This window comes from Thermobia domestica, chromosome 9, assembly GCF_964235325.1.
Source record: "Thermobia domestica chromosome 9, izTheDome1.hap1.1, whole genome shotgun sequence".
NCBI lineage: Eukaryota > Metazoa > Arthropoda > Insecta > Zygentoma > Lepismatidae > Thermobia > Thermobia domestica.
In genome coordinates, this window is record NC_137462.1 from 245,390,897 (window position 1) to 245,415,609 (window position 24,713).

Sequence of the window (24,713 nt, forward strand, 5' to 3'; positions counted from 1 at the left end):
CTATTGATTAGTAATTTAAGCTTGACATGCTTATGTTATAATTTAACTAATTTTTCTCCATTGGAAGTAATTGTTATTTTACTATCTTTTGGTTTAATAGACCATTGCTTACTTTCAGCCATCCAATGAAAGTTCTTGTATTATTTTTGTTATTCAGGTAATAAATACTGAATGGGGGCAGGCTTCAACAACAATCGGTATAAAACTGTGATTTGCCCCACAGATTTCTGAGCACTGACCGAAGAATAAGCCTGTACGTGTAATATTAGCTGCTACTTGATTTAAACGTCCTGAAGTAGCATCTGCTTTAATACCAAAGGCAGGTATGACTAGGGTGACCAACCGTCCCGTAAAAACGGGATTGTCCCGTTTTTCCACTACCATTCCCAGTGTCCCGAAAAAATCTCCCGGGACGCCACAATGTCCCGTATTTACATTGGGTACAAAGACACTTTCCAATCGCTAAAATTTCCTAATTTATATTATTTTCTAAGCTATGTGATTATATTGGAACATTTCTAATTACTGAGCAATATCACTACGACGTTTGCAACGGTGGATGTGGTGGCTGCACTGTTTCTCCTCCCAGGTCTCCTCACTCCAAGACTTCCACTCCGCAGATGACAGTGCAAGGGACTGAAAGGCTTATGAAGAACAAATGTAACAAATGTAACCTGTTTTTGCTATCGAGCTCTTTCGTGGTTAAACTGTTAGCGTACGCGCCTTTGGCGTGGGAGACCCGGATTCGATTCCCGGTGGGAGCTCATGTGGTAGGATTCCACGTTAGCCAGTAGGTCCCGTCTCATATAGCCTCGCTGCTGAAAGGGACGTTAAACTCAATATCAATTCAAATAAACTAATTTTGCTCTCTATTTTGGGCCGTGGAAAATTGAGGCGCTGTCATCAGTACAGTAGAGTGTCTCCGTGATTTGACTAGACAATAATCCTTTAAGTGAAGCATAAATATAGTATCTTCCACCACGGAACTAAGAAAATTGAAAGGAAGTGCAAAAACAAGTATTATGGATGTCAATAATGGAAAGCATGCTTAAAGCTATATCTAAAAGAAAAGAGAAACAGACGCAACAAGACAAAATCAACTTCAAAAATGAAATTAATGAGTTTTATGAAACGCATTGAATATCTAAGAAAATGGAGGGTATTGTTCCCTATTTTTTCAATATTCAAATGGATGGTGTTGAACATCTTCAGTTGGGGGCAGGTTGAAAATAGTGTTGCTTACTTCAAAGAGAAAAGTATTGAAATGAATGATTCTTTCCTTTTCGATCACGTGGCTTCGTTGAAGGATTTCGTTAATAATAATATAAAAGAATGGAGATAGGATTTAAAAAAAAAAAAAAGTCCCTCCAGTGCTACGAGAAGTGGGTTTATTTTTGCAAAACTCATACTAGGTCTGAACAGCACTCTGAATCTTTAAATATATATCAATGTGTGTTTGCGATTCCTGCCCATAATGGCAATACTGAAACAATATTTTCGCTCATGAACATCCAATGGACAGACGAAAGAAACAGGATGGTAGTGGAGACCCTTTCTGCAATTCTTCAAATGCTATACAATTTAAAAATGGATTGTTGTGACTGTTATAACTTTGTACACTTGTTAGAAAAGAAGGAAGTTTTAAAGATGACTAGGACAACAGCTAGGTATTCTTATGAATCTAGCTCATAAAATGAGCTCATGTTTTGCATTACATTATTATCATGAACATACCTCATGTTTTTTTTATTTTAATAATTGATAAAATGTTTCATATATTTTTAGTAATTTTTCAAATATTTCATTATTTTATATTTTCATTTCTTGTTAGCTGCTGATAGTTACTTGTTATTTAACTAATTCTACTTTTTCAATAGGTTTTTAAACGAAAAAGTGTAAATTTGCCCCTTTTTATGAGAGATACAAAAAGAGAGAGAACGGCGAAGAGGCTAAAAATATATTTAGGGGAGCAACCTATCCAAAAATAAAAGGTGTCCCATTTTTTCTACTTGACGATTTGGTCACCCTAGGTATGGCCCATGAGTGGAGAACATCGGCAGCAGTAATTAGGATACGAATATCAATGTTAATAGGTAATACAATACGATTGTCTACATCTAGTAAACGAAATGAATTAGGATTTATTTCATTGATAGGAATTATATAGGAATCAAATTCTGTTAGAGAGAAGTCAGAATATTCATAACTTCAATATCATTGATGTCCAATTGTTTTGAGAGTGATTGGTGATTGATGGATTTCATCTATTAAGTATAGGAGTCGTAGGGATGGAAGGGCGATAGAGATTAGTGTGATAGCAGGCAGGATTGTTCAAATGGTTTCTAGAGTTTGTCCTAATAAATTACGATTAATATATGTGTTTGGTAAGAGGGAGGCTAGTAAATAACCTACAAGGACTGTAATTATAGTTACAATAAGTATTGTATGATCATGAGAAAATACTATTTGTTCTATTACGGGGGATGCTGCATCTTGAAGACCTAGCTGATTTCAAATGGCCATTTCTAAGGAAGATTATTATTCTTATATTTGGGGCTTAGGCCCAATGCACTTATCTGCCACCTTAGAAATTTGTTAGTAAGGGAAGTTCTGCATAACTATGTTCTGCGGGTGGTAGGTTCTGAAATCATTCTAAGGATGTTGTTTGTTGATCTGAGAAGACTACTGGTCGAGCTCTTCCAAAGGCTTCTCATATAATAATTACAAGTACTAAGACGGCGACGAAGGAGAGGAATGAGCCAATGCTTGACACTATATTTCATGTAGTGTAAGCGTCTGGATAATCTGAATACCGACGAGGTATTCCTCTTAGACCTAAGAAATGTTGAGGAAAGAATGTAATATTTACTCCTATAAATATTACTAAGAATTGAATTTTCAGTCATGTAGGATTTATTGTTATTCCTCTAAATAGAGGAAATCAATGGATAAGTCCTGCTATGATAACAAATACGGCACCTATAGATAATACATAATGGAAATGTGCTACTACATAATAAGTGTCGTGTAGAACAATATCTAAAGATGAATTTGCTAGTACGACTCCTGTGAGGCCTCCTACAGTAAATAAGAAAATGAAGCCTAAAGTTCAGATTGAGGGTGAGTAAGTTATTTGTGCTCCATGAAGTGTGGCGATTCATCTGAATACCTTAATTCCTGTTGGAACGGCAATGATTATTGTGGCTGCAGTAAAGTAAGCACGAGTATCAACGTCTATGCCAACAGTGAATATATGGTGGGCTCAGACAATAAATCCTAGGAATCCAATTGCTAGTATTGCGTAAATTATTTCTAAGACACCAAAAGTTTCCTTTTTACCACTTTCTTGGGTTACAATATGTGAAATTATACCAAATCCTGGGAGAATTAAAATGTAAACTTCAGGATGACCAAAGAATCAGAATAGATGTTGATATAAGATCGGATCTCCCCCCTTCCCCGAAGGATCAAAGAAGGAGGTATTAAGGTTTCAGTCAGTTAAAAGTATTGTAATAGCTCCTGCTAGTACAGGAAGAGATAGGAGAAGTAATACAGCAGTGATTACTACAGATCAAACAAATAGTGGCATTCGTTCTAAAGTTATTCCAGGAGTTCGTATATTAATTACAGTTGTAATAAAATTTACTTCCCCAAGAATTGAAGACACGCCAGCTAAGTGGAGGGAGAAAATAGAAAGATCAACAGAGGCTCCGGCGTGGGCAATGGCTCTGGAGAGAGGAGGATATACAGTTCACCCAGTTCCTGCACCACTTTCTACAATTCTTCCCGTTAATAGTAGAGTTAATGAGGGCGGTAGCAATCAGAGTCTTATGTTACTTAGAAGAAGATATATATAAACACTAAGGGTAAATCCAAGTGGTCTAATGCATGTTGCTCGACAATTTTTAACAAATTTGATTTTTGATATGCAATTATCTTACCCTGTCGTTAGTTCAAACCAACCATTAAGTTTAGTAACTTAGGTTTCAAGTGGCAGCTATATTTGTTTTCGATGATGCGCCATTTGGTGATGGTGTAAGGGGTTACCGAATCTGAAGTATCTCAGCCCCTAGTTGTTTTATGAATTGTGTCTTTATTTAAAAATAAATAAAAGTCTCCTTCTTTAGGACGAACTAAAATCTTGGAAACCTAATTTTAAAATCATAAAAATCTAATTTCCAGCTCTGAATTTGTTTTCTTACAAAAGATTTTACGATTAAAGGATCTTTGTAACATATAATCGTACTATACGTTACATACTCCACTAGATATATAGAAAAGTTAAGAGAATTTCCAGATCTTTCTTTCAAATATAATTCTTTTTCGTTTTTGAGTGCATAATTATCCAAGTGTAATATTGAGGGGAAAAAAAGAGGTAGATCTTTAGTAATTTCCTTTTCTTACTTTCGGGCGATAATAGGAGAAAAGAAAATATCGTGATTGTGAAAACATCGAGATTTCAACGAATTTACACGTCACATGGCCTTATGAGCCGAAAAACTGTTCGTCACTCACCCCGATGTCAAGATTTTCACTCGCCTAGACGTCATACCGTTCTCCTTATCGAGACTAAATTTTAAACTTCAGGTTCTTACAGATTTTTAACGAGAGTTTATTCGAATTTTCTTCCTACCCCAAAATTAACAGTAGTTTACTAAAGAGTGAAAGTCAAAATCTGTTATGTTCCCGAAAACGGCTCTAACGAGTTTGTTCATATTTCATAAATCAATGTTTCATCAACAAACCTGTAATACGATATAAGCAGTTTCTCTAGGAAAAATTGGCAAGGATGAGTTTTTCTGTCTTCTCAAAAGTGACTCCGGCGATTTTCTTCATCTCATAAATAAATGTTTCATTAATAACCTGACAATATGGCATAACACATTTGGTCTTGAAAAATTCCGTAAGAGATATTTTACTCTTGACGGTGAATTCCTTTCGGACGATTCTGTTCATATTTCGTAAATAAATGTTTCACTAATCTGATAATATGCCATCATTCATTTGTCCTGAAAAAATTCTCGAGAGGCAGTTCACTCTTGGTGGTGAGTTTTTATCGGAGGACTTTCTCAAACACTACTCTGGTGATTTCCTTAATATTTTATAAATAAACGTTTCATAGTGAGCCTACAATACGGATTAACATACTTCTTGTTAATAAATACACAAGGAATAGTTTATAGTGTACGGGGCGAGTTTATTTTTTGGATGGTTTTCTCAAATTTGGTGGAAAGAATATTCAATAATACTATTTTAATAAACGACAGGAACAAACTGAAACCAACAGTGGACTAATACATAAGGTATAGGAACTAATTTCAATCGGTGCCACTACATATGTATAATGGAGTAACACGTACCATTTTGTACCGCAGTGAAGTTACTATAACCTAATCCAAATATAACCATGGGACTAAATTATTCAGAAAATTTTGCTGTCAACTCAAATAATACACGTTAAGTAAATCCTTAAGTACAGAGTTACAAGTTTTGTCTAAACGTTCAGGAGAAGTAATACAAGAAACAGCAAGATGGAACACATGAATTTAATTCGCAGACAAACCAATCGTCAGATATTCAGACTCCAAATTGCTCAATGAGATAACAGACATATAATTCAGCTCTAATGTAGGACTTACCTTAGTTTGCGGCAATATCTTTAATCACCAGACATTTTCAACAGAAGGCTTCTGTCTCTCTCAACCGTAGTAATGACACTTAAGATGTAAGGTGATTAGCAGCGAAGTTTCATTACCACTGTTCAGAGCCTTTGATTAAAATGCTCCGTGACTACAAATATTGACGCAACTTAAAGTATATCCTGAACGGTCTTACCCTGTATCTCGAATTTTGTAATTCATTCATGGGGTGAAGTCTCTCGTGGCTAAGTACTTAGCGATGAGTCTTTCGCGTGGGAGATCCAGGTTCGATTCCCGGCGGAAGCTCATGTGGTTCGGATCCTACGTTTCATATAGCCTCGCTGATGAAAGGGATCTTAGACAATTTAACTTATTTGTGATACTTTAATGTTTCGTTCTTTATTCTGAACATTTCGAATTACAGACACTCTCTCTGAATGATAAACTGTTGAGTTTTTCAGAACTCCTTAAAAGATTATTGTTAGGAAAGGAAAACAATCAACAAACCATTGTATTTACTGAAGGCCTTGTTGAGATATCGGTAAAGAAAGAAAGGCTTCTTATTTTACGACATAAAAATAAATAGCACCCGCAAATATTAATTACGTGTCTGAATAATTATAATACTAATCAAATTATTTGACTATAATACAAATAAATTCGATTCGCCCATTTGTGACTTGCGGTGCGGAGTATTTTCGCTTACTTCAGTTGTATTATTTGCAAATTGGTATGAACACACAGAGAAACAAGGCGTGGTCAGATTGCGAAAGTTCTTTATAGTTTTATTGTAACTTTCGTTTATCTTTCTTCGAGATATTCCAAGATGGAAATGTGTTCATGTGTTCTAAAGAAAGGGACGACAGATAGTGAAGTACATTCTGAAAAATGCTCGGCTTAGTTTTTCAATTGCCAACAGTGGAAAATCTGAAATAAATGACGTCTTACAACAAGAAAACATAAACTGGTGGTCAGTGCAGCTGCTTCCAGTGCAATTGTTCGTACATTTTTTTAAGCAAGGATTTCGCACAGAAGGAACAAATGCTCGCGGCAGCAGAAAGCATGTTTTGCGTTTCACACCGTGATGCATAATCAATCATTTCAGCCAACACACTATGATTTTAAGCTCATGAAGAAATGCTTCGAACTCCAGTATTTGCGTGCATGAAAAAAATCTGAAGCTATTGTAATGAATGTCCTTATACGATGAAAGGCCTTATACGATTTCAGAAATGCAGAAAAACTTTGATCAAGTAAATTATATTACTGTATATACAGATTCTTCAAAATGTTACGTCTGTGAAACTGCTTTCATTGTTGGTTCGCTACTTTCATACTGCGTGTGGAATGCAATTTATAGCTCTCGATTTTCAAGATCAGTGTGGTGAAACGTCTGACATTGTGTTCACATATATTCTTCAAACACTACAGGAGTACAAAATTGAAAGAAAAGTCGTGGGTTTGTGCGCTGATAATACCAACTGCAACTTCGGAGGTGCAGCAAGGAACGATAAGAAGAATATTTGTGTAAACACGTACAGTATTCTTCAGAATTCGTTAAACAAACCAATTGTGGGTGTTAGTTGTGCTGCACGTACACGGTAAATAACCGTATATAAACTGGTTAAGACTGTGTACAATTTTACATAGAAAGTGTGGTTCAGAAAATATATTCATACTTTAACATACATACTGTACGTGAACTACATTGTGTGAATTTTGTGACTTCGTGGAAGTCGAGTACTCGAAATTCCTTTCTTTCGCTAAAATTGATGGCTTTCTTTGTTACCAGCTATAGAACACATACTTAAACTTTACCCGGCCTTAAAATCGTAATTTCTATCACAGGATAAATGTTTTTCAATGATCCTTTGCTGAAATATGGCTCTATTTTATCCACTGCCAGGCATGTATTTTGTGATTTTGTTCATTTTGTAAATTAATACGTTTCGATGGTAGAAAGTTCAGCATTGGTCATTGAACTCAAAGCAAAGTTAATTAAATCTGTTTTTCTCTCTCTTGTAGTAGTCAAAACTAAAAAATCTTAAAATAGGGTAATATGTGTATCGAATTTTAAGAAATACGTTTTATTCATTTTATTGAACTTGTATTGAGTATATTAAGAAGTGGTTCACGCCTTTCCCAGACATTAACATTTTGAATTGGACAAGGCTTAACTCAGTAATTGAATGGGATAATGTCCAGAGCAGATTTAAATACATTAATAAATTGTCAGGAAAAGAAACAAACGATTCCTACCTGTTTGATAGAATTACAAATGTAAAAAAAGTTAGAGTGTCTACTAGATGTTTGTTTTTAAACTCCAGGCTTTTTCCAGCTATTTATATTATTTTCCAGGTCTTTTTTTTTTTTTACACATAAAGAAAAGTAGTTATTGTTAATATCCTCTACTAGAAGGCCAGTTGAGAAAAGTGTGCAGTAACTGGCAAAAGCACTTTGTCGGTACTTTGTTTTCTCCACTGTCCCAGAAACGAAATACTAAATACATTTGGTTTTTCTGCGAGGTACTATTTAAGCTTTTGTCGAGAGAGACTGCGAAATAAGTCACACTTGTGTAGATCATGAAATGTCTGCTGGAAATACGGACCTAATCAGACGGACAAAACTCAGGTCAGGTATCCCCGTGGCCGCCATCAAGATACTCACAAAACATAAGCCTTTAAGAAAACTGAGAAATTTTCTATTATATGCAGTGAAAAAGGTGACATTGAGAAAAATCCAGGTTTACTGTTAAATTCCAGGCTTTTTCCAGGTACAAAATAAATTCCAGGTTTTCCAGGTCAGTAGACACCCTGGAAGTATGCAACTTCTAAAAAAAAAAAAAAAAAAAAAAATTAAAAATGGCACAGTGCTCAAATGAGGATAGATTTTAGATGGAGTGAATTACTCAAGCACTTTAAACAAAATTCCATTCCATAATTCCAAATATATGATATTCTGGAGTTCAGTATGTGTTTCCCTGCCACAAATGCTCCGACTCAGAGGGTATTTTCTATAATGAATAATTTGTGGACTGATAAGGAATCTCACTTGAAAACCGACTTAAATACCTAATAATAACCTAATATAACTATAATTGTACCTGTAGTGAATTCCATGACATGATTTTGTAAAATAACAGGTTACTGCACGCTGTACATTCAAACGAAAAATATGCCACCAAGCACTGTACTGATGGTTAGTTGGTAAACAGATGTCACATATTAATGAAAATAATTTGTTAACATTTTTGGAAAAAGTTTGCAAGGTGATGGTTAAATACCGGTAACCGTCACGACAAACCAACTTTTATGTTTCATTAAAATTTCATGTTTCAACATACTTAAATTTTCTTTTTCATTAAAGCGAGTCTTTTATGTTACTCCATCAAATTGTTTTAAACTGTTTCATCAATCTTATATTTGTCATTTGGAGTAATGTTGATTTTTTTTTTTTTTTTTTTTTTTTTTTTTTTTAAAGGAAAATGTAAGTGATTAACTTAAGGTTAACAAAGGACATGCATATTTCTGACGCAGTAGACTACTATATACTATTATACTTGTGTCATACTTTTCGCTTGTCAGAATCTGCTCAACCTTATAGGAGCTGCTCTTCTTGCAAATGGTTCATATAATCTAATTCGTTAGTTGGTATTCTGAGGCGCACTTTTACGGAAGTAGTTCAGTAACGTTGGTGTGTTGTCATTTTCAAATCGTTAAACATTCTTAAACAATTATTACAGTCTTACGTTATTTAGTTTGTATTGAGGATTATAAGGGACTTGTTTGTTATTTTATATTAAGTGATGTCTTACTTTGTCATTGATGTTTACCGTTTCACTTGCTCCTCTGTTTGAAAATACTGTAACTCAGTAAAAACACACTTAAAGAAAAGTAACTTTTTAATAGTTCATCTTTCATTAACTTGTTAGTGTTCGAATAAATTTAACTGAAAGGCAAGTTTCGGCATTTGTTCATTAATTTGTATTGTTTCCCTCATTTCATTGGGATTTTTATTCCAAGTTGTAACACATGAGTTCTGTTTTCTGTTGTTGACAGGGATTTGGGTGTTACCTCTCTTCTGTGATGATTCATCGTTTTAAAGCATTGTGATTGGTTGATCTTATTATCCGATGTGCTTATATGTTGCTTGTGTATAGTTGTGCGAGCTACTAGGTCACGAATACAGTTTTTTGTTGTTGTTGTTGTGGCAAGTTTCTACTATGGACATTTCATTCGATTCTTCGATCCAGTGATTTGGATCTTTTGGTTCCGATTTTAAGAGCGTATCTCTTCTTCTAAGTTCGTTACTGGTACCAAGTCACGTGGTAACTTACTATTGTTTTTCTGTTTGTGCACGGTATTTTGCCGCGCCTGTGAAAAAAAAAAAATTGCTAAAGGAAAAAATGTAGGCAACAGAAAAGTGTAAAAACGTCCCTGCTATGTTGAAGACTCTCTTTAAAGTTGCAGTAACAGATTTCCGAGACATACACTCTGTTTCAATAAAGCTAATGATGTTTTGTTTGAGTATACTATTGTCTGAGGCCATTTGTGAAAGCTGGGGTTCAGTGGTTACAAATGTGATGGAGAAAAGGCCAGCAGCAAAGAATGACTTAGTGATGATATTGGTACAACAGACCAGCTTATATACATTATCCTAAATAGACCACCATCAGGATATTTAAAAAAAAAAAAAAAATCCTTAAAGCTGCTCTCGTTACAAAATACAGTGTATGATATCATAAATATTTTAAATCTGCTTCTTTCAGCAAAACTCTTTCAAAAAATATGATTTCACAGGTTGTAACTCGAACTAGGGATACCGCTGAAAACTGTTTACCATGCTTCATGTAACGCCTAATAAAAACATGATAGTATCATCTTGAGTTTTTATTTTGGAATCCCTGCAGAAATTTTTTGACTTACCAAAGCTCATCGCAGAAAGACAAAGAAAATTCTGCTATCGGGTCAATGAACTAAAAATTCTTTTTCAGTGGTTATTTGTGCTTACTCAGTGGAGCTATTTAACTGTGAACCATTCCTCTAATTTCGTCAATCCTATTAGTGGGACATATACACAAAATATTGATAACATTTGGTGCCATTCGAAAAGCAGTTCGAGGTCTACATACGGTTAAGAAGGAATGGTGATGCAGATCGACTATTATTTATGGAGTAAAAATTATATTCTTGCTATAATGTTGGGGAGAAATATTTATTCACGAATCAAGCTGCAAAACTATATTTACCACACTAAAATTTCAGGTATTTATATCTAATTTTTAAAGATGCACGGTTGGTTCTGATCGGGAACGTGTTCCCTTTTAAGTATACAACTTTACGGGATGTTCATATTAGTTTTTTTTTAATTGTAATTGTTGTTCCGAGGGAGAGGTACCCCTCATTTATATAATCTAATATGTGGCTTTCGCGCTTCTTATTGTCTGTTGTATACGCTTTATAGCTTTATATAAGAAATTATTATAGTGGTTCTTGCCGTATTTTTTTAAAATTATTTTATACATTGTGTATGTCAAGTTTTGATGAATTTAGAACTATGTTACGATGAGAAAAGTTAGCATGATTCTAAATCTATCAGTAATTGAATATGGCTATGTTTAAAATAATTACAGAAACATTCCAGTCTAAACCACCATGATTTCTATCCAATTTCATTCATGAGGAACTGCTTTCAGTGATACTTAACGAAACCAGTTCTCTACGAATCGATTCATTGAATGAAATAACCAAAGTAAAAACTTGCCGGATTTTCTTTTACGGTTTGTCGGAGGTATAAAATAATGTTATAATTTTCTGTATCATTCTTCATTGCATTTATTGTTTCATTCATAACGTGCATAAGTTCAAGCTACTTACTTGGATATTGCAATAGTGATAGGCCTATTTTAATTGTATTTTTGGAAGGAGATTGATGAAAATGAAAGTAGGAAAGTTTACATAATTACTGTGATAGTACCTTTTGCATTTCGCTGCATGGAACTAGTTCCTTTCATAGATTTCTCTCCTTTCTACATTTAATTTTTGAGGTTATCTTTCTGAACTGTAGTTAAGTAAATCACTGTTTCACTATCGAGTAACTGTTTAAAATTGTAGGATGGCATTTAGCATCTCGGACAATGTTTAGCAGAAGGGGTCCATCTATTTTTCTTCTAAAAAAATGTTACAATTTCGGTAGTTTCTGTTCACATTAGGTTAGTTTAAGTCAGTTCAGGTTAGATTAGGTTAGTTTCGGTTAGGTTAGGTTACTTTACGTTCGATTATAGTAGTGTAGGGATCCAGCATAATTTTCGAAAAAATAATAGAATTTCGCTTATTTCTATTAATATTAGGTTACTTTAGATTAGTATAAGCTAGTTTAGATTACAGTTAGGTTATGTTAGGTCTAAGTACTTGCATCTTCCATTTTCCCCTTGAATTTAGTATTTTTTTACATACTTCTGGACCCCGTCTGCTAAACATTTACCAGCATCTCCTTTAAATCCATCCGAGCCGAACTTAAGCTAACCTAGCCTAGCCTAGCAGAATACTATAACCAATCATCAATGACTACATTATAGTTACAAATATTGAACCGTAATCACTACCAAATGAACCAGACAGACAACAAAGTGATTTGGGGGAGAAACTAAATAATATCCCTCTAGGTTAGAATAGGTTGAATAACATTCCGCCTTAGAAATAGAAACCTCACTCGAAAACTACTCCAGGTAATCAAATAAAACTGACAAATCCTTCCGAATTTTAAGAATTATACGCAACTCTGCCTCTATTGATATACTCTCAAACGTAAAATGACATTCCGACCTGAACAATATCTAATAAAATATTAAGGTTACAAAGATTGATGAGGTGACGGTAAATCTACTTACTATAACCAATATTCTCACTTCAAAACAACTGAATTCAACAAAACAGAAACAAATAATTCAGTAAATATATATCCGCTTAAAAGAAAGAAAAATATATAGATTATATAAATACAAATATTTAACAATTCTGGAAAGGCTAACTACAGAATTTGATTCTTGACAGCTCGTAGAGGTTGACGACTTGTCAGGGTATTATATTTGTTTTCTTGTGGTAATTATACAAATAGTTCTACAATAATATCACCAATAACATCTATTAATTCTAACTTACCAACAATTATTATCACTTTTACACCGATCTTTACTATTATACGCAAAATAGCCTATTTACGGGCAATTCTGCCAACCCATTACAGTGACAAATCGGGAGTTGGCCACTTACCTTGTCATTTTCAAAAACCTCTCTTCTTCGTATATAGACTTTTTGTCTATCAAAAGAGTGCACTCATAAATAATGACATAAATAATCGTATATACTTCTTGAATAACACAGAAAGTATGCTAAAACTGTAATACCACGGCAATTTTGGCTATACATTTGTTACACCCAATAGATATTCCGACGCCATCTTCACTCTTCATCCTCAGTCCAGTCCAATCGCACATTAGGAATAGTGATTGGTTAATCTCTCTCTTCCGGTTCGAATTCAGTGTGATATCTGAATTCGTCGGAAATAGTGAATTACGTTTGTTTACAATCAGTTTGGCGATAAGTTCTAGCAAGTTGAATAAACAATTCTGAAGAATATCATAACAAGAATCAATATTCCTTTAACGGAAGAAAGTAACTTAGCGCACAGTTTGAAAATTGAGTTCATTCCTAGCAAATATCAATTATTTCTAAGAAACAATATAGAATTTATTAAAAATGTAGTTTATATTTGCGAAAGTATGCTAATTATTATTACTTTTTCGTTCAATTGAGATGTGATATTTATAGTGGGGTGAACACGGTTTCATCTCGGATACGCCGGTGCTGGTTTACTTTAGACACGCACAAAATTGGTCGTAAAGATGGGGAGAAGAAAATGTTCCGTCCAACAATCGGTTAAAATAGTTTATACAAGGGAATAAAGTTAATGAAGTAAACTGATTTTTTTTTTTTTAAGCATCCAAGAATCTAATATATAAATCCTAGTACTTCCAACACAAACTGATCCACAAGTATACGTGCTCGTCTTCGGGTGGTTGCGGGAGAAGTGTAATAATCACGTTTTGATGGATCACCAAAGACATTTACCAACGATGTTGGATTGTATAGCAGGGAAGATTGTAACTCGGATTACAACCTGGTGATAGAGAAGATGCAGCAAGGATTTCCGATAACAGTGGCAAAATGAAATGAAATCTTTCAATTCTTCGTCCCTCGGTTATGCCGGCTAGGCAAAAGGAGACGGTGATGATGAGAGATGAATGAAATGGTGGAATGAAGAAAGTGGGAGAAAACGGGAGTACCCCGAGAAAACCCACGCACACGGTGTTTGTCCACCACAAAGTTCACTTAGCGCGAGCTGAGATCGAACCATGGACCCCATGCAGCAGAGGTGAACGCTCTACCACTGAGCCTCCGCGCCCCCAGACGATAAAAGTAGCGTACACAGAAGCTCGTCAAAGGGAGGATCCAACTTCCAATCTAGGCTCGGACAGGAATCCCTGCCGGGGCTCTCTCTCTCTCTCTCGCTATATATATATATATATATAATGGAAAGTAATGTCTGCTGTGTTTGAGCATAGTTACTCGTTGTAGTTTGTTCCGTTCTCAGAGTTCGGTGGCCCCAACATTGAATGTAGTCTTGGAGTACTATTATTGGAATGAAACTAACAGTATTGTAAAGTCCTGTTTGGGGCCTAGTAAGAATATATTTGACAATATAAAGGATGGGGCCCAAGCATCATACTATCTAAATGTGTATTGAGGCCTCAGCATCCTATTATCTGAATGTGTATTGGGGACCCGTGAAAGCCGAAATAGACTGACTTTTATAAAGTCCAGCTTGTCTGTTAGTCGTTTGACAAGCTACTGCAACACTATAAAGAAACAGAACAGGTCCCTACCCTGGGGCCCAATTACCACGCGTATACTTTGTGAAGCTTCTACATGCTACATGTTAAGAGAAGATGGGTCCCTCCAAGTGAGACTCCTGCCGGGGCCTTATAGACTGCCCCAACCTTCCGAATTAATATAATTTCAGGTGTTTGTATATATATCTTAATATGGTAAATGTTTATTTGTCCATAATATCTTGAGCAATTGGGTTAAAACTTCGAAACCCCCTTCCTACGCCACTGTTCGATAATAAAGAAATGTGGAAGTCATAAGCGGAGAAAAATGTTAGAAAACTAAAGAATCCACAAATTCATAGGAAATTTCACATCAGGTTCATGAATGGCAACTTTCAAGGAAAGTCACGTCGGTAAAAATTAAAACGTTATCTCCACAAACTAAGTGAAGAACACTTAATATTCTAATTGTGATGTAGATATATAAGAGTTACGACATTAGTTTAGTTTTCTTCTTTTAGATTGTAGCAATAAGATTTTAATTGTTATTATACCGATGTGAATTCTCTCAAGAGCCGCCATTGGTATCATAATATGTAGTTTTATTAATGTAGAGAACGAAGGCCATAACGAAAACGAAGGTAAATATGATACGTCAATATGGAATTATATTCTCACCGGTACTAAATTCGTAGAGTAATTATATAGGCCTAGTATAACAGGTTTGTCTGGAGTCTGGGGGCCAGCCACAAGCCAGACTATAATATGCATAATCATGAGTTTACTATAAACTTTCAACAATAGAGTTGAGTTGAGTTGATTTTGAGTTTAACGCCCCTTTCAGCAGCGAAGCTTGGAATCCGAACCACATGAGCTTCCGCCGGGAATCGATCAAAAATAGATATAAATATATTAAGTTATTTTTGTCACTCAAAAACCTGGGGGGCCTAGGCCACCCTGGCTTGAAGACTCCAAACACAGAAATATGGTAATCATAAACGTGAAGCTGTTAACTTTTTGCAAATCTGGGTAACCATGAATAGGCCTATCAAATTTCTAAAGAACATGACACAGCTACTTCATGATATAGCTGGTTAGAAGTTGTTAGGCCACTTGAACAGACATAACCAGTGGTGTGCTATTCTAAGTTTTTAACAACCGGTTATATATATATATATATATATATATATATATATATATATATATATATATATATATATATATATATATATATATATATATATATATATATATATATATATATATATATATATATGGAAGTAATGCCTTTCATTTCTAGCAAATGTGTTACTATTCGGCAGGGGTGTAGCCAGCAGGTTTATGTTGGAGGGGCCCGTCATTCTTGATGGGGGCCACCTACAATGTACAAAGCCAAAAACATTGTGTTGCAGCTAGTGTTTCTGAGGTCCGAAAAAACATGAAAAATTTGTGTTCCTTCCTTTTTTTAGCTTCTTTTTCTTCTTTTCTTCTTCTTCTTATTTATTTATTTATTTTACTTTTTCTCCATAAATTACATTCCAGATAGTTTTTATTATGTTTAACCCTAGAAATGACAAGGTGAGTCTTTCAGCCTCATGACCACCATTTTTATTAAAAAGTTGTTTAATGAAAGTTAAAGATTTTTAATATTTTATGATTCTCACAGCGCCTTCTGTAGCCTATATTCATTCGTGATTGCCACATTCAGCTTGAATGATTTTTTAATTACTTGTTTCAGCTTTTTGTTTTTCATACTTAATCATGACAAAGTGAGCTTCTGAAGCTAAAATGAAAGGCCAGTACCGGTACTTTCCTTTTAAATTCTTCATTATTACAATATTTAGTGGTCACTAGATGGCAGCACTGGCAGGTGAACTTATTGCAGTGAATGTATTTTTTATGTGCAGGTTATTTGAAATTCAGGTTATTCCTCACTAGTTTACTGTTGAGTATATTTTTTCTCACCTAAGGGATTGTGACCATATTTTATGCAACACAGAGAGCCTCACACATCTTTATTCGTATATAATGACTAGACTTCGGATTTTTATGCAAATGCATATTTTGTTTGCATATATGCATTTCTGTTAAACTTGGTAGGACTTTCTAACAATACAGCTCAAATTTGAACTTTCGCATATTCTAGAAGTTTTTCGTATGTATGTTTATAGCATGGAATAACTCCAGTTTTAATTTGTATTTTCAATGCATTTATATATCTATGCAACAGAACGTCGTTTTGCATGGGAGAATGCGTGGTATATGGAAAACCAATATTGTTAGCGACCGATCAGAAGAGCAAAGACGCTTATAATTGCTAAGACGTTAAGAGAGATCCGTCGAAGACATTGTAATATCATATTCACATCAGTTCAGAACAGGGGCGGATCCGGGGGGGGGGAGATCGGGGCAATTGCCCCCAGAAGAGGAAACTTTCTTATTTTATATATATATATATATATATATAAAACCTATCCCAAAGGTTGGAGCCCTTAAAAGTAGCAGTACGACAACCCCCCCCCCCAGAAGTCGGTCCTGGATCCGCCTCTGGTTCAGAAACAAAAGACGCGAGGAATGCTGCTCAGTAAATGCATAACTTTAGTTGATGAAGTTCGGCACGAGCTCCAGTCAGTTCCTGGTAAAATCGAGCGCTCTGTGGAAAAGAAATTGACGGATGTTATTTCCAGAAACCGACTACAAAACAATTGAAACTATGGAAAATACCTTCAAAGGTTAAATTTAAACTTACTAGAAAATATAGATATTAAACTTACTCCTTAAAATATTGTCCAGTAATATATATTGATGGTAACAGGTCATTTTCACACTACAAATGTCACAAACTGACACCAGAAAAATGAATAGAAGCATCTTGTGATATACTGTAAGGCTAATTATGGGAAGGTATAAATTATATATATAACTTATGATAGACCGTGTAGAAAAGTGAGGCTTGTATTATTTCGTGTAAAGTAAATGTACTATAAAATACAAATGTGAAGAACAACTAGAGATCATGTTCTCAGTGCGTTATTTTAATCTCATAGTTTGTGTGTTTTGAAAAGTTAGTATATAAACTGTAACTGTCAAAGCCTGAAAGGTAAAGTACACTTTCGATGTTATATTTCACCTACAAAATTTTGTCCCAACATTGCTGTATGTTTAAAAATGTTATATTTCATTGTATTGTTAGTGCATATTAAGTGCAAATTTCAACGTATATAGCAGCACAGCTGTTTGCATATTTCATGAATGTAAGTGCATAAAAATCTGATGTCTAATAATGACAAATTCACACTTGTATCTTATGCTTCGAAGGAAATCTCTTTATTGTACTTTTATCCAGTATATATCACGACAATAAATTTCATCCACACGAGAATAATAAGCCAGATATTATTATTCTTAATTTTTTTTTCCGGTGTTTCAAAACAATACCGACAAGGTTCGGGAGGTGATTCCTGACACCAAGATAAGAAGAAAGCACAGACCAATCTGCGTGCTTCGTTTCGGAGTTATAGGTTGCTGAAAATATGAAGAAATAAAAATGAAGTTTATATGTTCATAACTCCAAAACTATGGGACCTACCGTAGTCGGATCAAGACTTCACTTAGGAACTAATATGTGTGCTATCCAAAAATACATGTTTCAAAATCTTGCAGACTCACGCAACAATTTTTATAGAGGCAGTTTGGCTACGGGCATATAATTTGAAGCACTCACCAACTACCTCTATAAAAATTGCTGCGGAAATACCGCAGGATTCTGAAACATGGATATCTGGATAGGGCACATAGTAGTTCCTAAATGAAATCTTGACCCGACTACGGTAGATCCCATAGTGTTGGAGCTATGGAGCTTTAAGCTCATTTTTTCACGTTTTCGGCAGCCTATAACTCCGAAAGGAAGCATTTGTGCACCCAGGTTGGTTTTTACTTTTCGTCTTATCTTGGTGTTAGGAATCACTTCCTGAACGTTGTTGGTGTTGTTTTGAAACACCCTGTATATTACAACGAAACAAAAAGGTTGGTTGATTACTTCAATTATATAGTTCACAACTATACATGCAGGAGGAAAACGTATAGATATCATTTTGCTTATTTTATGAATCTTCTGGATGTTTGTGGAGTGGCAGCATACATGATTTGGACTAACAGCCACCCAAACTGGAATGTAACTACCACCGACTAAAGGTGTCTGTTTTTGATTTCAGTAGCAGAAACACTGATAAAACAGATCAATTGACGCAGTACATTAGCGTACATAATGATACAAAATTGGCTATGGAACTCTGCCGTAATTTACAGGAGAGCCCAGATATGTCACAATCAAGCGGAGGTAGAGAAGCATAGAAATTGTCATGTGTGTGATCCGAAAAAAAGTCAAGAATGCAACAACAAACATTCGATATATTTAAGAAAAATGTCTGTAAACAGTTCAGCAAGATAAGTAGAATTTGTGTACGTTGACAAAAGAAGTGAACCGCTCTCTGTGAGTGATTAATTTTAGGTTCTTCTAAACTATATATACCAAAAACATGTATACTATCAAAGCATTATACATTATTTATGTGGCGTATTGCGGTAGAGCTCAGTGGTAGAGCGTTCACCTCTGGTGCTTGGGATCCCGGGTTCGATCCCAGCCCCCGCCAAGTGAACTTCGTGGTGGACAAACACCGCGCTCGTGGGTTTTCTCGGGGTTCTCCCGTTTCCTCCCACTTTCTTCACTCCACCATTTCATTCATCTCTCATCATCACCGTTTCCTTTAGCCTAACCGGCATAACCGTGGGACGTAAAACTTAAAGATTTCATTTTAATTTCCGGATAATTTCCTGCACATCTTATGTGGGATTGAGACGCTGCAGGTTTCTTTGCTTTTTTCTCGAAATTACTTCTATCCAGGGGTGGATCTAGCCCGGAACAGGCAATCCTAGCCCCCCCCCCCATTTTTTTGAGTGACAGATATAATTTAAGCTATTATTTATATATCTTTGAAAATTTGTAGTAAACTCATGATATTTCTATATCTACCATAGTCTGGGTTCTGGCAGCCCCCCCAGTTTTTACCTTCTAGATCCGCCTATGCTTTTATCACAGTCCCGCAGAGCCATTCGTATTTGCCGTACCACAAATTTCGAAACTTACGAATACACTATACATCTTGTTGGCTCAAACCAAATGTGTTACCTTTATTTTTCGATTTAGTTTTTGCTCAAAGGACAACGCTGAAAAATTATTATGCAGCAAATATGCTATAGAATTAAAATCGGGTTTATCAAATCCGATTTCATGACCAGACGTGTAAACACCACAAATACATAATAAAATAATTTATAAACACACGCACGCACGCACACACACACACACACACACACACACACACCGAGAGAGAGAGAGAGAGAGAGAGAGAAAGAAAATCTAGCCGTTATAATCTCCCTTGAACTTCGCACTTGTCACTCTCGCGGAAAACATAGAAGTGATAGAATTGAAACTACATCTCAACTTTTGATTAGGGAGGTCTTCTTTTCTTTATTCTGATGTTGGAGACACTCCTAACAGCACAGGATATCCTAGGCATGTGCCATTTAGGTGTCCCAGCTACTTTTAGGTACCCGACACTTGGCACATATGATATTCATGTGCTAATTATGTACTTCAGCTATCTACAGTTTTAGCTACTTGTTACACTTAATTGATATTTGCAACTATGTAGCACAAATATAGCATTTATATACCTGGCTCAGTTTCGCACTCTAGTAGTCATTCGTTTTTATGTCGTCACTTCGGACATATATCTGTAATGTTTTAGGTATGTCCTTTAGGAACATACTGTTTCAGATACTCTAACAGCACAAGATGTGCTAGGCATGCTACATTTAGGTGTTCTAAATTCATCTCCCATATTTGATGCATTTGTTGCTTCTTTTTCTAGTGTAGCTTAGAAAGAAGCAACAAACTGCATCAACTTTATTAGATGGCAACTGTCGCCGATCATTTGAAAGTGAATATGGAAGAACCATGTAAAAATTAAGTAAATAGACACTCGTCATTTTGTTATAAAATTACATGGCGAGTAGATTTTTATCAGATTCCAAATGGTTATCATCGAATATATGCGGTTAAAGGAGGACTCTGAATAGGCAAATTCAAAATATCTCAACAATTTATCCCTCTACAAGCAACGTTAATTTCATCGCCTCCGTGGCCAAGACGGTAGAGTACACGGCTAGTAATCCAAAGGTTGGTGGTTCGCGCCCACCTCGGTATTTGCTTTTTTTTTTTTTTTAACTTTTTAGAAGTGTTTTTTAGATTCACCTTAATGTAAACACATTACCCATATAGGCGATTTAATATATTTTGGGAGAGTAATTTTGTGGTTTATTGACCTTACAGCAGGGGAACATACCTAGAACATACTAGGCACATTCCCGAGGAACATGTCAGGCATGTGCTTAGGGTCGGACATAGACTGTGACTATCACTTGCATCCATGTGATTTCTCTCAGAGGTACGTAAGGCACATAATGGACACATACCCATGTATGTGAGGGAACATGATGAGCATATGCCTGCTACGTGATTGTGCTGTAAGGGACATAGGGACAAAATATATATATACCAATGTTCTTCAAGGGTACGTTATAACAACTTAACATTTTATAGAGGAAGTTCGAAAGATAGTTTAAAATAAAAACGAATAAGAAGAAATAGCGGTCTGTTTCTGTCACTTACAAATCCAGCTTAAGCAATATAGGCAGCCCTGTAAACGTAGACAGAACAGCAAACGTCTTTACTACTACACAGCGAGTCTTTGGAATTTCTCATGTGGCTGTTACTCCTACGCTTCTATAGGTTGATGCAAGTTAAATGGATGCAGCAGAGGGATAATTTTCAAGGTTTCGCGAGACGCTCTGCGATCTGTCTCATATGGAAGCATGTTCTAGAAAAATATGTAGTTTCGTCCCAGTAAATAAAACAAAACAAAAACAAAAAAATACAGGAAATTTTAAGTTTAGAATCTTTAAATTACAAAATTTTAAGTTAGTAATTTAGGCTTAATACATACCGGTACAAAATTCTAAAGGGTAGACGCTGTCTACCCTGTCTCCCCAACCTTCGCAACTGGTCTTGACAAAGTATATAATCTAATGGAGAAGTTTTGTTTCTGTAACAATGAATCTTCAGGCTCCTTGAGAAACAGAGTTAGTTGACAGAAGAAAATAGTAATGTCTACGGAATTTTGCAAGCAGTATGTTTGTAACTAAGGTAATAAAGTAGAAATAACACTAGTAATAAAAAGGTTATTACAGTTTATTTTTCCATAACGAAACCGCTAGGTATTGATGTGTCTTCCCGAACACTACTAAACGTGTTTTCTAACAGCCAGCTACCGTGACCTAAAGAAGACCTTTCAAGTCACAAGGTAAGTTGCGATTATATTCCTTGAAATCGGACTTCTAGGAACATAATTCCGACCTCCAAAAAGACCTGTTTGTATTTAATCCAGTCTCGAATGCAGAATGAGGCACTGAAATAAATAACATTCATGAACTGAAGCAACATTGTGTTGATATGCATTTGAAATACAATATTAAAAAAAAAAAAAACTAATGTCTTTGTCGTTTTACCATTCTACGAAGCAAATTTTATAATTTTAACGTTAGTTTTTAAACCTGACAGGGGTTCAACTCATCGTGGTTGGGCTCTACACACTAGGACAAGGTATTTATTACTATAAGGATCGATAGTACCGCGTTTTAAACCATAACCATAACCTTAAAATAAAGACGTAAGTAGGCTCTTTTCTTCCATTGGACACAAAACAATCGAGTTTCAATATACATGATTGGTCCCTCTGTTGCCTATCTCTATATCATTGCTCACAAAAAAAAGAAAGAAAAAAGAAAGAATGAAAGAAAAAAATGATGATATGAAAAATATTTATTCGAAATAATAGTGAAAGAAGTAAAATATTATAGAAAAAGAGCACTTGATGAAACTTTTCTTACACTTGAAAGATATTGATTTGGAAATGTAGTCGACATTTTCGTCACATATTTTGATACATTTACCTCTTTTAGAATACAGTATTGGTTGTATTATTTCGAAGGCATCTTTTAGGATTGAAAAGAACTGAGCACTGAAAACCACTTTGAATAGCACTGAAAAATACAGTACTGTACATTTCCTGCTTTAAAGCATCAGAGCCATACTTATCAGCAACTGTTCTAACCGCACCACCATCGAGGCACATGTCAACTGTTAGTCATAATTATAGATGCAAGGGCTCGGACAAAATGGATTTGGGGGAGGGGCTGAGGGAAGAAAATCGAAGTTTCCCATGGTTTTTTTCAGTGAGAAACATTTTGCTTTTTAAAAATATTTGAACTTCAGTGAAAAAATAACAGTACGTTCCCCTTTCTTTATTACATTGTAACACGAAAAAAATATTTAATAACCGTATTTTATTTTGATGAAGTTCAATAATGTCAGAGTTCATAAGAAGATTACGAATTATAAGAAGTTCATAATATTAGGTTTAAATAGAATATGTGAAGCTCACAGTGATGTGTTTCTCTAACGGAGAACGAAATGTAAGCCAAATTCTATGCAAAAACAAAAATGAGTTTGTACAATCTCTGCCCAGAAAGTTCGGTGAATGTTTCTATATTTCGAATGGATTGTTGTCTTAACTGTTACTGTTCTCGAAGTAATGCCCGTTGATGGTAATGCGCTTCTGGAAACGGCTGTACAATTCCTGGAAACTCCGGGTGTACTCATCTTTAAAGATGGACTTAAGCTAGATCATAACATTAAGTTGGATGTCCGAGAACCTCTGCCCCTTCAAAACTGATTTCACTTTGGAGAACAAGAAAAAGTCCGGGCGATTCGCTATGTCGATGAGAGCTCTCCACAGGCTTCAACCGAAAGTTGCAATTGTTCCGGCGTCAAAGCGTGCGGTACGAGTCAGGAGAAAAACTTGTGTTTATCCAAATTCTGGATTACTATGACGTGGGCCCGTATCACGATCAATTTCTACTTTCTCCGCTATCATTCACACTGTCACACGACGATCCTGGGCCAAAAGTTCCTCATTTTCTGTACTTTGTCCGGGATGCGTGCAGTTGCAAGCCGGTCAGTTCGGGGGTCGTCTTCTTTGCTGTTTCGTCATTCTCGGAAACGTTTAAACCCAGGGCCGGATCTTGAATCCTGCTAACTCCGCGTTTGTAGGAGGTGCCAGATGAAGAGGGCGCCAAACTGGAAAATGAATTTTGTGTTTTAAATATGAATATTTATTAGAGAAAGTGTTATGATGGAAAATTTTCCAAATAGCTTCAGATAAATATTGTATAGACTGAGATACAGATAAAATACATCAAAAGGACAATAAAGTTGAATCTTTGCGTGGTTGGCTGTAAAACATTTCTTTACAATTGAAATGGACTCGTGCATCAATTGGCGCCAATGCTTCACTCACAAGTACCGGTACTGCTAGTTTGTGGAAAATTTCCCGCGGCGCAGGGAGATTTAGGAAAGATTTTTTAAAGAGGCAAAACGGAGATTTTACGAATATCAGATAAAATGTAGGGAAATTTAACTTTTCAATAGACGTTATATTAAGCACTACGGCAGTACAACTAAAGACAGCGGCGTTCTTTCCACAATTCCTCCATATGCACAAATATAACAATTAATTTCCTTCCTCTCCCAACAATTCTTCCGCGACCTTGCTAGGGAATATCATTGCCAAATATGAATCTGAAATGGGAATAGATCAACATACAAAAAGAAGTCAACTACACGTGTTGCTTATGTATTGGGTGGCATTGTCACAGTGGAATGAAATGTCTTTTTAAGGGTGCTCTGCCTTGTCATAAACAATGAAACAGCATGTTACTTCGGTTCAATATCCACAGTCAAGAGTTGAGAAAGGTCAGCGTAAATGAAATGCACATTAGCGAAGTTCAAGCGACTAGGCGTTTGTTGTCCATTGGTCCAAGAAGGGGGGCGAATACTAAGAAAGGACGGAAGGTACAAACATGATTTTTGATCATTTCTGAGGGAAATTTTAACTTAAGTTCCTATCAGTTGCTCACAATCACTGCCTACTGATTAATGCTCACCTTGTTAATATCTATTAATCAATTTGTCATTCGTCAACATTTTCGTTTCTATCCTGAAT

The 24,713-nt window shown here is 35.5% G+C and overlaps 1 protein-coding gene across 4 annotated transcripts in view; it reads right to left on the reverse strand.

Annotated features, from left to right (window-relative positions):
• The window catches only part of ena (ENAH actin regulator enabled), a 47,214-nt gene extending 34,061 nt beyond the window's left edge, over nucleotides 1-13,153 (reverse strand). For 3 of the 4 annotated variants that reach the window (XM_081725949.1, XM_081725948.1, XM_081725946.1), the window contains exon 1: nucleotides 12,911-13,153. In XM_081725949.1, coding sequence (XP_081582075.1) covers nucleotides 12,911-12,918 — 8 coding nt within the window. In that variant the 5' untranslated portion in view covers nucleotides 12,919-13,153. The remainder of the gene's footprint in view (nucleotides 1-12,910) is intronic. The other variant, XM_081725945.1, reaches the window with a different exon arrangement.
• Nucleotides 13,154-24,713: the final 11,560 nt, after the last annotated feature.